Source organism: Oncorhynchus gorbuscha, linkage group LG17 (assembly GCF_021184085.1).
Source record: "Oncorhynchus gorbuscha isolate QuinsamMale2020 ecotype Even-year linkage group LG17, OgorEven_v1.0, whole genome shotgun sequence".
Classification (NCBI taxonomy): Eukaryota; Metazoa; Chordata; class Actinopteri; order Salmoniformes; family Salmonidae; genus Oncorhynchus; species Oncorhynchus gorbuscha.
Window position 1 is genome coordinate 25371585 of NC_060189.1, and position 16042 is coordinate 25387626.

General features: G+C 43.6%; 1 protein-coding gene across 2 annotated transcripts in view; it reads right to left on the minus strand.

Annotated features, from left to right (window-relative positions):
• The window catches only part of LOC124001106 (kinectin-like), a 48386-nt gene that overhangs the window by 3263 nt on the left and 29081 nt on the right, over positions 1–16042 (minus strand). Inside the window, exons 17-32 of one of the 2 annotated variants that reach the window (XM_046307658.1) lie at positions 15933–16001; positions 15787–15824; positions 15583–15673; positions 15202–15311; positions 15017–15116; positions 14880–14917; positions 14655–14745; positions 13630–13716; positions 11396–11485; positions 6007–6126; positions 5817–5906; positions 5629–5721; positions 5445–5513; positions 5256–5339; positions 1405–1488; positions 168–257 (exon numbers count right to left, since the gene is read on the minus strand). In XM_046307658.1, coding sequence (XP_046163614.1) covers positions 168–257; positions 1405–1488; positions 5256–5339; positions 5445–5513; positions 5629–5721; positions 5817–5906; positions 6007–6126; positions 11396–11485; positions 13630–13716; positions 14655–14745; positions 14880–14917; positions 15017–15116; positions 15202–15311; positions 15583–15673; positions 15787–15824; positions 15933–16001 — 1344 coding nt within the window. The remainder of the gene's footprint in view (positions 1–167; positions 258–1404; positions 1489–5255; positions 5340–5444; positions 5514–5628; positions 5722–5816; positions 5907–6006; positions 6127–11395; positions 11486–13629; positions 13717–14654; positions 14746–14879; positions 14918–15016; positions 15117–15201; positions 15312–15582; positions 15674–15786; positions 15825–15932; positions 16002–16042) is intronic. The other variant, XM_046307659.1, reaches the window with a different exon arrangement.

The following is a 16042-nucleotide window of genomic DNA, read 5'->3' on the forward strand; positions in this document are numbered from 1 at the left end:
GACTGGTTACATTTAACACACAACTACATCTAATAATTATCAATATTAGAACTCTTAGTGGCTAGATACCTTTGTTTTGACCATGAATATACACTACCTAGATGACATGTGCAACGGACTGTCTTTAATATATAGCCACAGACAGTTCCCCGTCCAGTGAGTCTTACGTGTGATGAGAGGTTGCTGTTCTCTATCAGGTCACCCTGGCCGGTCTCCTTGCACACCTCCTCCTGGATCAGATCCAGAGACTGCTGGGCCTGAGGTGGAGCAGGGTGGGGGAAATTACCAGAAACATTTAAGCTTTACATTTCAGGTATTATAATTGTGTTCAACTCTTCCACATATTCAAATGCTCAGTGTGTATTTATCTCCTAGTAGGGATGCACATTTCGGTCAATTTTGCTGCCGACTAACTGACCCTCATTAACCGGTTAACCGGACTACAAGCGTAGTCCCAAAATAAGCCCATAGAAACGTATTAGGCTTATTTTGGACGGATTTTGTGGAGAGTGAAACTTCTCCCTTTGCCTCTTCCTCTCTGGTACTATGCATGCGCAGGACATTTTTCATTAAGCACTTTATAGAAACATGCAATGCAATAGCAAGCCTTTGTAAAATATTTGCCTTCACGTTTCTACAGATGGATTTTCGCAAGGCTACTTTGAAGCAAGGTAAGACATGCCTCATTATTTGAAGTGAACTAAAACAATTCAGGTTTCAAACAATTCCACTGCCTCAAGCTCCCATTGCAAAGTGGTGGGTGACCTGCTGGTAGTCAACGCTAGGCAGGCTATAGCCTATGCAACCGAATGACAAATTGGAGGCGCGCTTTAATTACGAGTTGTGTAATAAAAATAGCTCCTTTAACAGGTGACTGCATTTAGAATTGTTATTTGTTGTGCAATGACTGGGCTTACAAAAGCAGGTTTCATTCCAGTAGCTTACAGACTTTTTAAGGAGCTACTCTCACGCTGTCTGACATGTGGTAGGCTATTCCGCTCCTCAAACTGGTGTAGTAGGGACAGGTTATGAGTGCTCCACCTATTTGGGTGAGCAAGGCTTACCAAATTCAGCTCCTCATTTTGCCTGACTGCTTCTGTATAAGAGCCATCAAGTTTGCTCTGCAGTTCAGTGTTGTGCACTTGTGATAAATAAGATGCATGGCGACTAACGAAAATACACACTCGCCAATTTAACAGCACAATTATGAAAATCGCCCTATAGACCAATAAGCATTACCGGTCAAATGTTTTTTTTCCGGCGGCTAACCGCTAACATCCTCAGCTCCTTGAGTAAGTTGCTTCTTTCTAGACTTGGACTGGTGACTAATTGTTTCTCTAACAGTAATGTAAATCCAAACAAACTAAAGGTAGTCCAATCCTAAGGGACAAGGGGCCGTCTTACCTTATAGAGATCTCCAGCCACCTTCTGCCTCTCACTCTCCTCGGTCTCCAGTTTTGACAGAGTCTCAGTCAGCTGGGTCTTCAGCTGCAAGCGAAAACACCAGCGATGAGATAAATGACAATCACAGCCCCACTCCTGGTGAAATCTGATCTCAAACTGTTTGGAGGGGGGAATTTGCATAAACACCGAGGTGGTATTCAAATATTTCTACCAAGACAAATTAGACAATTTTGCATACACCAAAACTAGTTTCACTTGGCTTTTAGAGTGGTTGAGACATGTATAGATAGCTACTTATGGCAACTCTGATGTCAGTTATGTCTCTACTAAACTAGCTATTCAATGATTAGCTAGAGACTGATAAAGATATTAAATGTTGCATTATCAATGAAAAACCAGCAGAGATGCTTTAATTATCATTGAAGATGTTCACAGACAGAGGGTGGCAAGACAAGAGACAAACAAGACAACCAGACAGACATTGAACATGTTTCAACTGTGTGTGGAGGCAGATGAAGAATGAAAACGTGTGCAGTTGAAGGCATAGAATGTATCCCCAAAGATGGCCAACATGGAAAAGCTCATTTGCAGGAGTAGCAGTAAGCCACTATAAGCCTGTTAGTAGAAGTGATGGAAGAGTAGATAGTGTGCCGAGTGGAAACAGTAGTGTGTGTTAGTCTGTCCTATCACTGAGTAAAAGTGGTCCATCATCTATAACCTATGATACTACTACTCCAGTCTAACATTACACTAAGAAAAAACTGGCTCCTAAAAAGCAAAGAAAACACACCTTATGCATGCCTCTTGCATATAAAAACAGTTTAGCCCATGTTGCATTTGAGCTTACATCACTACTATATCCATAGGTTGTAGATTGATGTACCGACTCCCAGAGGACAAAGAGAACCCTGTATTCCCCAGGCAGGTGGTGATGGACACAGTAATATTTCAGTAGTGAAATTAGGTTTATTGGATTAACAGAACATTTGCAATATGCATCAAAACAAAATTAGACAGGTCCATACATTTGGGCACCCCAATAGAAAAATCACATAAATATTTAATAGAGCCTCCTTTTGTTAAAATAACAGCCTCTAGACGCTTCCCATAGCCTCTAAGGAGTGTCTGGATTCTGGATGAAGGTATTTTGGACCATTCCTCCTTAGAAAACATCTCCAGTTCAGTTAGGTTTTATGGTTGCCGAGCATGGACAGCCCGCTTCAAATCATCCCACAGATTCTCAATGGTATTCGGGTCTGGGGACTGGGATGGCCATTCTAGAACATTGTACTTGTTCCTCTGCATAAATGCCCGGGTAGATTTTGAGCAGTGTTTTGAGTTGTTGTCTTGTTGAAATATCCAGCCCCGGCGTAACTTCAACTTTGTGACTGATTCCTTAACATTATTCCCAAGAATCTGCGGATATTGAGTGGAATCCATGCGACCCTCAACTTTAAAAAGATTCCCAGTACCGCCACTGGCCACACAGCCCCACAGCATGATGGAACCCCCACCATATTTGACTGTGGGTAGCAAGTGTTTTTCTTGGAACGCTGTGTTCTTTTGCCGCCATACATAACGTCCCTTGTTATGACCAAGTAACTCAATCTTTGTTTCATCAGTCCACAGCACCTTATTCCAAAATGAAGCTGGCTTGTCCAAATGTGTGTTTGCATACCTCAATCGACTCGGTTTGTGGTGTGTGTGCAGAAAAGGCTTCTTCCGCATCACTCTCCCATACAGCTTCTCCTTGTGCAAAGTGCGCTGAATTGTTGAACGATGCACAGTGACATCATCTGCAGCAAGATGATGTTGTAGGTCTTTGGAGGTGGTCTGTGGCCTGTTTTTGACCGTTCTCACCATCCTTCGCCTTTGCCTCTCTGATATTTTACTTGGCCTGCCACTTCTGGCCTTAACAAGAACTGTGCCTGTGGTCTTCCATTTCCTCACTGTGTTCCTCACAGTGGACACTGACATCTTAAATCTCAGCGATAGATTTTTGTAGCCTTCCTCTAAACCATCATGTTGAACAATCTTTGTTTTCATGTCCTTTGAGAGTTGTTTTGAGGCCCCCATGTTGCCACTCTTCAGAGGAGAGTCAAAGAGAACAACAACGTGCAACTGGCCTTAAATACCTTTTCTCATGATTGGATGCACTTGTCTATGAAGTTCAAGGCTTAATGAGCTCACCAAACCAATTGTGTGTTCCAATGAATCAGTGCTAAGTAGTTACAGGCATTCAAATCAACAGAATGACAAGGGTGCCCACATTTTTGCATAGCCTATTTTTCACATCTGATTTAATTTCATACAACTTAATATTGCTACACTAAAAATCTTTGTCTGGACAATACCCCAGTACTGAGATTTTATTAGAAAATGAATGGCATGCCACTGTGATCATTTTCTGTGAGGACAGAGTAAATTATTATGCAGCCTCAGAGGGGTGCCCAAACTTTTTCATACGACTGTAACAGGCAGCTCTGGGATCGGAGGAGCCAGGGGACAGAATGCTACACAGCTGAAGCAGGGGAACGGGATGGTCGATTGGCTGCTATGGTGAGTGTACAAGCCTATAGCATCAAGGTGTTTGGTTGGTTTTTCTACATTTAATCAATGTGCTCTACAGCATCTGCATAAAACACATTCTCAAACAATGGAGGAATTGTGTGGTGATATGAATGAATGCAGCTGGCTGACAATGTTTTTGTTCTGTGTCACTGCAGTGACGCCAATGTTTTGTCAACAACGGGGCAGACTCAGTCTGTAGGTTACTGTGTAAAGTGTGTAAACCCTCTCAACCAAACTCTATAACAGAATATACCAGAATGAACTGTGTGGTGTGAGAACTGTGAACGTAATGTCTAATTGTTGCATGAACAAACACTGGTGGATACCACAAACAGTAAACACAGAGACATGCACCATAAACATACAGTACAAAGCCACCCACAAACAGTAAACACAGAGACATGCACCATAAACATACAGTACAAAGCCACCCACAAACAGTAAACACAGAGACATGCACCATAAACATACAGTACAAAGCCACCCACAAACAGTAAACACAGAGACATGCACCATAAACATACAGTACAAAGCCACCCACAAACAGTAAACACAGAGACATGCACCATAAACATACAGTACAAAGCCACCCACAAACAGTAAACACAGAGACATGCACCATAAACATACAGTACAAAGCCACCCACAAACAGTAAACACAGAGACATGCACCATAAACATACAGTACAAAGCCACCCACAAACAGTAAACACAGAGACATGCACCATAAACATACAGTACAAAGCCACCCACAAACAGTAAACACAGAGACATGCACCATAAACATACAGTACAAAGCCACCCACAAACAGTAAACACAGAGACATGCACCATAAACATACAGTACAAAGCCACCCATAAACAGTAAACACAGAGACATGCACCATAAACATAGTACAAAGCCACCCACAAACAGTAAACACAGAGACATGCACCATAAACATACAGTACAAAGCCACCCACAAACAGTAAACACAGAGACATGCACCATAAACATACAGTACAAAGCCACCCACAAACAGTAAACACAGAGACATGCACCATAAACATACAGTACAAAGCCACCCACAAACAGTAAACACAGAGACATGCACCATAAACATACAGTACAAAGCCACCCATAAACAGTAAACACAGAGACATGCACCATAAACATACAGTACAAAGCCACCCACAAACAATGCAGAGGCGAATGACTAGATCTATGACGACATAGATGAATAACCACTATGACATGACCGAGTATGACTGGTAGATGACAGGAAGTCTAGTCAGCTCACCTCTCTGACCTCTGTCACATAGGTGGCGCTCTCACGCTCTGCTCTCTCCAGCGCAGACTCAAGGTGCTGCTTGTCTCTTATCAACTATGAAAGAACAAAATGAAAAATCACTTACATTTAGTGAGTCAACTGATGTAAAGTTCCTAATACAATTGCTGAGAGATGTGTTAAGTGTGTAACTGGACTGACGTTGTCCAACTCCCCGACGTCACTCAGTCTGTCTACATCCTGCTCCAGTGCTGCAACTTTCACACTCATCTAGGAAAGAGAGGGCAGGAGAGTGACCATAAGCACCACACATACCAATTATATAGTGGTTAAAAGGGCAATATAAATACAAATTCAGTTTGATTGAATGGTCTTCAGTGTTCACCTCTTTCAGCTCTGTCTGTGACAGATCCAGCTTCACCTTCCATCGAGACTCCTCCTTCTCCACACTGCTCTGGAGACGTTGAAGGATGCCCTCCTGTGGACAGTAGAGGGTATTGCAGGTTAGTTTAAAAGACCTCATGAGGCCTTTATAGAGTTATCTACAGGACACTGATAAGAGCATCACCTCACCGTCTCAGCCAACACTTTCTTGTACGTCTCACAATCTTTCTGTAGAACCTTCTGGGCCTCTTCAGATTCCTTCAGCTTATCAGCCAACACCTGGTAAGGAACAGCCCGGGTTACACTTATTTTCACCTCAGTTCTCAGACATTTGAAAACACAACTATTTTTAAAGAAACAGTAAAGGCTGTGCCGTCACCTTGGTGTCCTCTGAGCCCTCTGGAGCAGGTTCAGGTGCTGCTTCAGGGGCAGGGTTGGGCTCTGCTGCCGGGGCCTCTTTCACTGCAGTCTCAAACCTCTGCAGCCACTCCTGGTGGTTCTGAGAGAGAACACAGTAGAAAAGATACAAAACTATAGGATATGTGGAAAAGATGAACTTATAATTTAATATCACATCATATGGTCCTCTGTAGTTCAGTTGGTACAGCATGGCACTTGCAATGGGTGTATGGTGGGTTCAATTCCGGAGACCACCCATATACGTCTGCTAAATTACATATATATATATGCACACGCACACACACACACACACACACACACACACACACACACACACACACACACACACACACACACACACACACACACACACACACACACACACACACACACACACACACACACACACACACACACACACACACACACACACACACACACACACACACACCAGTCAAAAGTTACACAAATCAAACTTTGTCACATGCACTAAAAACAACAAGTCTAGACTTTACTGCGAAATGCTTACTTACAAGCCTTTAACCAACAGTGCAGTTGAAGAATATTTAACATGTAGACTATAGTAAAAAGTAATAATAAAACACAATAACGAGGCTATATAGAGGGGGCACCGGTACCGAGTCAGTGTGCGGGGGTACAGGTTAGTTGAGGTAATTTGTACATGTAGGTGGAGGTGAAGTGACTATGCATAGATAATAAACAATGGGGGGGTCAATGGAAATTGTCCGGTGGCGATTTAATTAATTGTTCAGCAGTCTTATGCCTTGGGGTAGAAGCTGTTGAGGAGCTTTTTTTGTCCTAGACTTGATGCTCCGGTACCGCTTGCCGTGCGGTAGCATAGAAAACAGTCTATAACTTGGGTGACTGGAGTCTCTGTCAATTTTATGAGCTTTCTTCTGACACCACCTATTATATAGGTCCTGGATGGCAGGAAGCTTGGCCCCAGTGATGTACTGGGCCGTTCACACTTCCCTCTGTAGCGCCTTACTGTCAGATGCCGAGCAGTGCCATACCAGGCAGTGATGCAACCGGCCAGGATGCTCTCGATGGTGCAGCTGTAGAACCTTTTAAGGATCTAAGGTCCCATGCTAAATCTTTTCAGTTTACTGAGGGGAAAAGGTTTTGTTGTGCCCTCTCACAACTATCTTGGTATGTTTGGACCATTATAGTTTGTTGGTGGTGTGGACACCAAGGAACTTAACTCTCAACCCGCTCCACTACAGTCCCGTCGATGTTAAATGGGGGCCTGTTCAGCCCGCCTTTTCCTGTAGTCCACGATCAGCTCCTTTGTCTTGCTCACATTGAGGGAGAGGTTGTTGTCCTGGCACCACACTGCCAGTTCTCTAACCTCCTCCCTATAGGCCGTCTTATTGTTGTTGGTGATCAGGCCTACCACTGTGCTTTTGTCAGCAAACTTAATGATGGTGTTGGAATTGTGTTTAGCCACACAGTCGTGGGTGAACAGGGAGTACAGGAAGGGACAAAGTACGCACCCCCAGTGTTAAGTATCAGCGTGGCAGACGTGTTGTTGCCTACTCTTACCACCTGGGGGCAGCCTGTCAGGAAGTCCAGGATCCAGTTGCAGAGGGAGGTGTTTAGTCCAAGAGTCCTTAGCTTAGTGATGAGCTTTGTGGACACTATGGTGTGGAACTCTGAGCTATAGTCAATGAACAGCATTCTCACGTAGGTGTTCCATTTGTCCAGGTGAGAAAGGGCAGTGTGGATTGCAATTGAGATTGCGTCATCTGTGGATCTGTTGGGGCGGTATGCTAATTGGAGTGGGTCTAGGGTGTCCGGGAGGATGCTGTTGATGTGAGCCATGACCAGCTTCTCAAAGCACTTCATGGCTACCGATGTGAGTGCCATGGGGTGGTAATCATTTAGGCAGGTTACCTTCGCTTCTTTGGGCACAGGGACTATGGTGGTCTGTTTGAAACATGTAGGTATTACAGACTCGGTCAGTGAGAGGTTGACAATGTCAGTGAAGACACTTGACAGTTGGTCCATACATGCTTTGAGTACACGTCCTGGTAATCCGTCTGGCCCAGCAGCTTTGTGAATGTTGACCTGTTTCAAGGTTTTGTTCACATCGGCTCCTGAGAGCGTTATCACAGTCATCCAGAACAGCTGGTGTTCTCTCGTACATGCTTCAGTGTTGCTTGCCTCAAAGCGAGCATAAAAAGGCATTTAGCTTGTCAAGTAGGCTTCGCGTCACGGGGAGCTTGCGTCTGGGTTTCCCTTTGTAGTCCCTGACAGTTTTCAAGCCCTGCCACATCCGACAAGCGTCAGAGCCAGTGTAGTACGATTCAATCTTAATCATGTATTGACGCTTCGCTTGTTTGATGGTTCGTCTGAGGGAATAGCAGGATTTCTTAAGCGTCTGGATTAGTCTGGAAGTCTCCCGCTGGATTCGTCTCCCGCTCCTTGAAAGCGGCAGCTCTAGCCTTTAGCTCGATGCGGATGTTGCCTGTAATCCATGGCTTCTGGTTGGGATATGTACGTACGGTCACTGTGGGGACAACGTCATCGATGATTGTGGTTGTGTACACCTCAATGCCATTGGATGAATCCTGGAACATATTCCAGTCTGTGCTAGCATAACAGTCCTGTAGTGTAGCATCTGTGTCATCTGACCACTTCCACTGGTACTTCCTGCTTTAGTTTTCGCTTGTTAGCAGGAATCAGGAGGATAGAATTATGGTCACATTAGCCAAATGGAGGGCGTGGGAGAGCTTTGTATGCATCTCTGTGTGTGGAGTAAAGGTGGTCTAGGATTTTTTTCTCTGGTTGCATGCTGGTAAAAAATTTGGTAAAACTGATTTAAGTTTTCCGGTATTAAAGTCCCCGGCCACTATGAGCGCAGCTTCTGGGTGAGCATTTTCTTCTTTGCTTATGTCCTTATAGAGTTGATTGAGAGCGATCTTAGTGCCAGCTTCGATCTGTGGTGGTAAATAGACGGCTACGAATAATATAGATGAGAACTCTCTTGGTAGATAGTGTGGTCTACAGCTTATCATAAGATACTCTACCTCAGGCGAGCAATACCTCGAGACTTCTTTAATATTAGACATCACACACCAGTTATTGACGAATAGACACACACCCCCACCCCTCGTCTTACCAGAGGTAGCGTCTCTGTTCTGCCGGTGCATGGAAAATCCCACTACCTCTATATTGTCCATATCGTCGTCCAGCCACGTCTCAGTGGAACATAAGATGTTACAGTTTTTATTGTCCCATTAGTAGGATAATCTTAATCGTAGGTCATCAATTTTATTTTCCAATGATTGCACATTAACAAGAAGAATGGATGGCAGTGGGAGTTTACTCGCTCGCATACCGATTCTCAGAAGGCTGCCCGATCCGCGGCCCCTTTTCCTGTGTCTTTTCTTCACACAAAAGGCGGGATCTGGGCCTGATCCAGTGAAAGCAGGGTATCCCTCTCGTCAGACTCGTTAAAGGAAAAGGTTTCTTCCAGTCCGAGGTGAATAATCGCTGTTCTGATGTCCAGAATATATTTTCGGTCATAAGAGACGGTAGCAGCAACATTATGTTCACAATAAGTTAAAAAACAAGTTACACAAAGTGCAAAAAACTAACAAAATAGCACAATTGTTTGGGAGAATGTAAAACGTCAGCCATGTTCTTCGGCGCCATCTCATTCAGGGGTTTTCTTCATTTTTACTATATTTTATTATTTTACCTTTATTTAACCAGGCAAGTCAGTTAAGAACATATTCTTATTTTCAAGGCAGAACGACAGATTTGTACCATGTCAGCTCGGGGGTTTGAACTCGCAACCTTCCGGTTACTAGTCCAATGCTCTAACCACTAGGCTACGCTGCCGCCCCACTATAGTGCAGAATAATAGTGAAGACATCAAAACTGTGAATTAACACATATGGAATCACGTAGTAACCAAAAAAGTGTTAAACAAATCAAAATATATTTTATATTTGAGATTCTTCAAAGTAGCCACCCTTTGCCTGAATGACAGCTTTGCACACTCTTGGCATTCTCTCAACCAGCTTCACCTGGAATACTTTTCCAACAGTCTTGAAGGTGTTCCCACATATGCTGAGCACTTGTTGGCTGCTTTTTCTCCACTTTGCGGTCCAACTCATCTCAAACTTTCTTAATTGGGTAGAAGTTGGGTGATTGTGGAGGCCAGGTCATGGTCATGATGGTGCACTCCAACACTCCTTCTTGGTCAACTAGCCCTTACACAGCCTGGAGGTGTGTTCTGGGTCATTGTTATGATGAAAAACAAATGGATTGTCCCACTAAGCGCAAACCAGATGGGATGGCGTATCGCTGCAGAATGATGCGGTAGCCATGCTGGTTAAGTGTGCCTTGAATTCAAAATAAATCACTGATAGTGTCACCAGCAAAGCACCCCCACACCTCCTCCTCCACTGAGGGAACCACACATGCGGAGATCATCCATTCACCTACTCTGTATCTCACAAAGACACAGCGGTTGGAACCAAAAATCTCAAATTTGGACTCATCAGACCAAAGGACAGATTTCCACTGGTCTAATGTCCATTGCTTGTGTTTCTTGGCACAAGCAAGCCTTCTTCTTATTGGTGTCCATCAGTAGTGGTTTCTTTGCAGAAATTTGACCATGAAGGCCTGATGCACGCAGTCTCCTCTGAACAGTTGATGTTGAGATGTGTCTGTTACTTGAACTCTGAGGTGCAATTAGTTGCCAATTTCCGAGGCTGGTAACTCTGATGAACTTATCCTCTGCAGCAGAGGTAACTCTGGGTCTTCCTTTCCTGTGGCGGTCCTCATGAGAGCCAGTTCCATCATAGTGCTTGATGGTTTTAGCAACTGCACTTGAAGAAACTTTCAAAGTTCTTGAAATTTTCCAGATTGACTGTCGTTTCTCTTTGCTTATTTGAGCTGTTCTTGCCTTAATTTGGACTTGTTATTTTACCAAATAGGGCTAACTTCTATATACCACCCCTACCTTGTCACAGCACAACTGATTGGCTCAAAAGAAGGAAAGAAATTCCACAAATTAACTTTTAATAAGACACACCTGTTAATTGAAATGCATTCCTGGTGACTACCTCGTGAAGCTGGTTGAGAGAATGTCAAGAGTGTGCAAAGCTGTCATCAAGGCAAAGGGTGGCAAGTTTGAAGAATCTCATATATATTTTGATTTGTTTAACACTTTTTTGGTTACTAAATTATTGTTATTTAATAGTTTTGATGTCTTCACTATTATTCTCAATGTAGAAAATAGTAAAAATAAAGAAACCCTTGAATGAGTAGGTGTGTCCAAACTTCTGTCTGGTACTGTATATATAATATCTAGATTATATTATGTGAGCACTTACCCGTTCAGTGGGCAGAGGCACGTTCGGAAGCAGTCTGTGCAGAACACCTCGACATTCTGCCTGGGCTATCTCCAAGGCTGTCTGGTTCTCCTGAAGAGGTAAAGGAGGATGAAAGAGAAGAGAGGACATTCAACATGGACTACACTCAGGGAACACACACACACACACACACACAATCACACAATTGGGGAACCTGTACAGTAGTTCGCTGAATAGCTCTGCAGGCAAACATCCAACCTCAAGTCACTACCTCTGCTTGCTTGGTTTCACTCCTCCCATCTCAGAGTACATACAGGAGCATAGCCTCTGACCAGCACATCTCCCTCTCCATGACACTCCAGTGAACAAACTGCTAACATTTACAATGGCTCAATTATTTAGTGTGCGCTCCAGGCAAGTATTCATACGCCCCACTGTTCAGCAGCCACACACAACCACAAGACAAGTTCCTCAAGCTTTAGACCTCACCCTACACAGGTTCAATTATTTCAGATGTTTATCCTCTCAAGGAGGAACATCAAAGTCACTTGTGTTCATATAGTTGCAGCACAGTAATTCCCCTGAGTATCTAACATTCTGTCCAGAGACAGACATCCATAGAGCACCACACATACTTCTGTTATCAGGAACCCGCAAACAAAAACCACAATGTTGGTGCCGTTAAGCACATTAGCCGCACAAGGCTTGAAACTCTCAGAAGGAGAGCGATGTCATGTATAACCCCTCTACCCTCCGATGGAGTGAGTCCTGTAACAGACAGCTGGCACATTCACCTCTCATCAACACATCGTGTTGTAAGGGAAATAGGTTCTACACTACGACATATGCTTTAGATTGTGTACAAGCATGCACTTTCCTGAGCAACAGGTGTCCGGGAACGCCTACATTTTTACTGTACCAAAATGGCCGAGAGCAGCTGCTTGGTAAATCAATTCACTATGTGCCCCGTCTGCTGTATTGACATGGAGAGGAACGGGGGTGACAGCTTAGGCAAAAATTCCCTGAACCCCCCCACAACTGTTTATAGTAAGAGCAATCTGTTAGTCTATGGTTTACTAGTGCATCCCTAAATACATATGGTTAAGCAAAGGTAGGTGTGGCAGGTAGCCAAGTGGTTAGAGCGTTGGACTAGTAACCGAAAGGTTGCAAGATCGAATCCCTGATATGACAAGGTAAAAATATGTCGTTCTGCCCCTGAACAAGGCAGTTAAGCGCATTGAAAATAAGAATTTGTTATTAACTGACAGTTAAGCGCATTGGGCCAGGTACCGGAAGGTCACTGGTTCGAAACCTGAGCCGACTATGTGGAATAAATTTGCAGATGCGACCTTGAGCAAGACACTTAATCCCAATTGCTCCTGTAAATTAAAAATGTAAGAGGACAAAAAACTCCTTAGGAAACAACTGGGTGGATATAAACAGCAGTTACGCTGAGGGGCTGTCTGGTTTCTAATGGCTCCATGCAATAAGTTGATAGACGTGTCCACACGGAGTTAAAGTACCCCCGTTGTTGTATAATAAATCACTGATATTCAGTATATGTTTTGTTGTTTCCAAAAATGATTTTACACAAAACAATTATGTTGACTAATTACCCATATTCTGGACCTAATTTCTCAAAAAGGCAACTCTGAAAGACCAAATTTATTTTGAAAATCTTATAATCGAATTTCATTAGAGGCTGATTGCTGTAATGATGACAGTATATACACAAAGCAGAATGGAACACATGCTGGATTTGGGAGAGAAAATGAGGAAAGCACATGGCAGGGAGCGAGAGGAGCATCATGAAGACCATGGATCTCAAACTTATTATGACCATCTACAAGAAATCTGGAGTCAGTCACTGCACACTCATTTTCAAATGTCTATTTCTTTACTTTGTATTGGAATTGATGTAGTTAAATAGTTGTACTGTATGAAACAAAAAAGATTGTGTCCTTTAAAAGAGGTCAATGCATTCTAGCGCGGAATAGCAAGCAGAACTCAAGTAGAGCAGTGTTTTTTCTACATAAAAATACATTAGTCTCTTTATGAAATTCCTGAGGGGAATAGATTAATGGAGATAAACTGCCAATTATTCAGGGCCAGAATGCAGAGGGAGGGGAGAAATGAGTATGCAGCAGCATGTAGAAATGATGGAGTAATCGCACTGGTCGATTATGGCAATAACTGTTTGGGGATGCATCAGATTTTCAATCTAGAGTGAAGCAGACTGGAAGTGGGATCCGAACCTTGAGGGCCTTGCTGAGTTTCCCCTGAAGCATGGACTCGGTGGCTGCCAGAGCCTCCATAGCGCTCCAGTTTTTCACCCGAAGCTCCTGGTCAGTTTCAGAGAGATATCACTTTCAGTTTAGCCTCAGGGAAAAGTATGCAGTGACCCACAAACACAATTTATATAGGGATGAACAGAGAACCATTAGCAAAAATAAATGTGACTCCTTTTCTTTACGGCTGTCCCGTCCTATCCTATCCTGTTTCGGAGTCTAGGTTTAAAGAAAATCCTCACTGCATTTTACCGTAAACCAGTCTAAGGGTCAAGCTCAACTTAACATGAGTTGGCCATCTAAAGATTGAGTCTTTAGAAGGATCAGACACTAAACTGTATTGTCAAAAACAAACAGTGAAACAGCTCTGATAGTAACACAGTAGAGAGGTCTTTGGCATAGACAAACTGAAATAACGTGAAGAATGAGAGCTGCAACTCACTGACAAAAAAAGTCCAATGAGTCTAGATAGGAAAAGCCAAATCACATAACATAGAGCTAGTCAACAAGGTAGCTGTCTGTCTCTGCAAAACAAGGCCATTGTTAAGCCCCAGAGCATTCACACGCACAGACATGCATCCTGACACACAGAAATACAGTCCTTGTAAACATGGCAAAGGACAGAGCAGAGTAGACTGACTGCCCTAACAACTGTACTGTTTGATTGTAGCAAGCCTTAGCCAGCATAAGCGTAGAATAAAAAAAGAATAGCTCTAAAATGTAAATGGTACATGTATCATTGTCTTGAATAGTTTCAATTAGATTAATAAATATTCATAGTCTGCGACAAAATGCAACCTAACAACTTTGTAAAAGGAGAAGAGGGAGATTATGCATGCATAGTGTGACATCACTGAGAGGGTGTGGTTTAGGGGAGCACATTGAGGATGAGGTCTGCAGATGTATCACAGGGCCAGACTGGAGATGTGGACGGTAGGCTGGTAGGGTGGGCTGAGGGAGTAGCAGCACTGTCTGCAGGACAGGACACCTACATTGTTCTTGTTCCTGTGAAGCTCCAAGGACTCCCTCAGCTTAGCCAGCTCTCCCTGGAGATCAGACACCTGCTTCTCCTTCTCTGCCAACCTGGAGGACAGAACACCACCACACATACATTACCAACACTACCACTACCAATCACAACACTGCTGGGTGGCCCCATGCCAAGGGACACCTACTGTATACTGAAGGGAATTCAGTGAAGTATTACAGTGACTCACGCTGTCAGCAGTTCCAGGCTTGGGGCCTCTGTGTGGGTCTGCGAGAAGAAGAAAATAAAAGTAGTTAACTCTCGTTCTTTTTTCTCCCTCTCAGCCAATAAAGGTCACTAATCAACTGTTTCCACCTCTTCCCTCACCTGTTTCTGCTGTAGTTCCTGCACCTTGTCGCTCACCTCCTTGGCCCTTGACTCCAACTCACTCTGTAGTGTCTGGATCTCCTGGTCCTTAGCAGCAAGCCTGGACAAAGACTGTGTTAGTCTATCTTTTCAGAGTACAATGCAGTCGAGTAGGTCAGAGTAGAGGGATAGTACAGTAGACTTACTGTGTCTGTAATTCTAGGAGCTGGTCGCTGGCACTGGTGGTGTCCACAGCCTGCTTCTGTCTCAGCTGCTCCATGTCAGACTGCAGCCCTGCCACCTGCTGCTCCAGAGACTGCAGGGACAACACACACACACATTTACATAAACACCCAGCAGGGAGACACAGCACAATCCAGAACCAAAACTGTAACATTGGGCAAAGTCAAAACACACTACATTCAATGTTTAATTTGACATTTGTTACAAGTTTGGCATTCCAAAATCACATGAATCAAAATGCAGAGTACATTGCTGTATGTCAGAGAGAGAGAGAGAGAGAGAGAGAGAGAGAGAGAGAGAGAGAGAAAGAGGAGAGAGAGAGAGATGTACTACTATGAACACACCTCAATGGTCATCCCATTGCTGGAGCCACTCGCCTGTGCTGCCTGTAGGCTCTCCTCCATTGACTTAATCTGCTCATCTTTCTCTTGGATCCTTGAGAAACACAGAATTACAAAACACATCAAACACAGAACAAATTGTCCATGAATGTGGCAAGAGGTTTCATAGCAGTTGCTCGACAAAAAGTGGTATTTTCATTGACTTACTTGCTCTGTAGACCTTCCATTATCAAATCGGATGATGTCTTGAGAGTAGGAAAAGACAAGAGGACAAAATGTCATGAGAATCCAATGAGGGAACGGGGTTGAGACTATCCAAAATGAAAACACAGCAGATCAGTGTGAGTACTTACCTGCTCAGTAGTCTGAAGAATAAATGCCTCCATATCACGTTTCAGAGCCTTATTCTCTTCTCTTACAGTCTGTGACAGAGAAAGCCATTTGATTTTAAACAACACTTAAA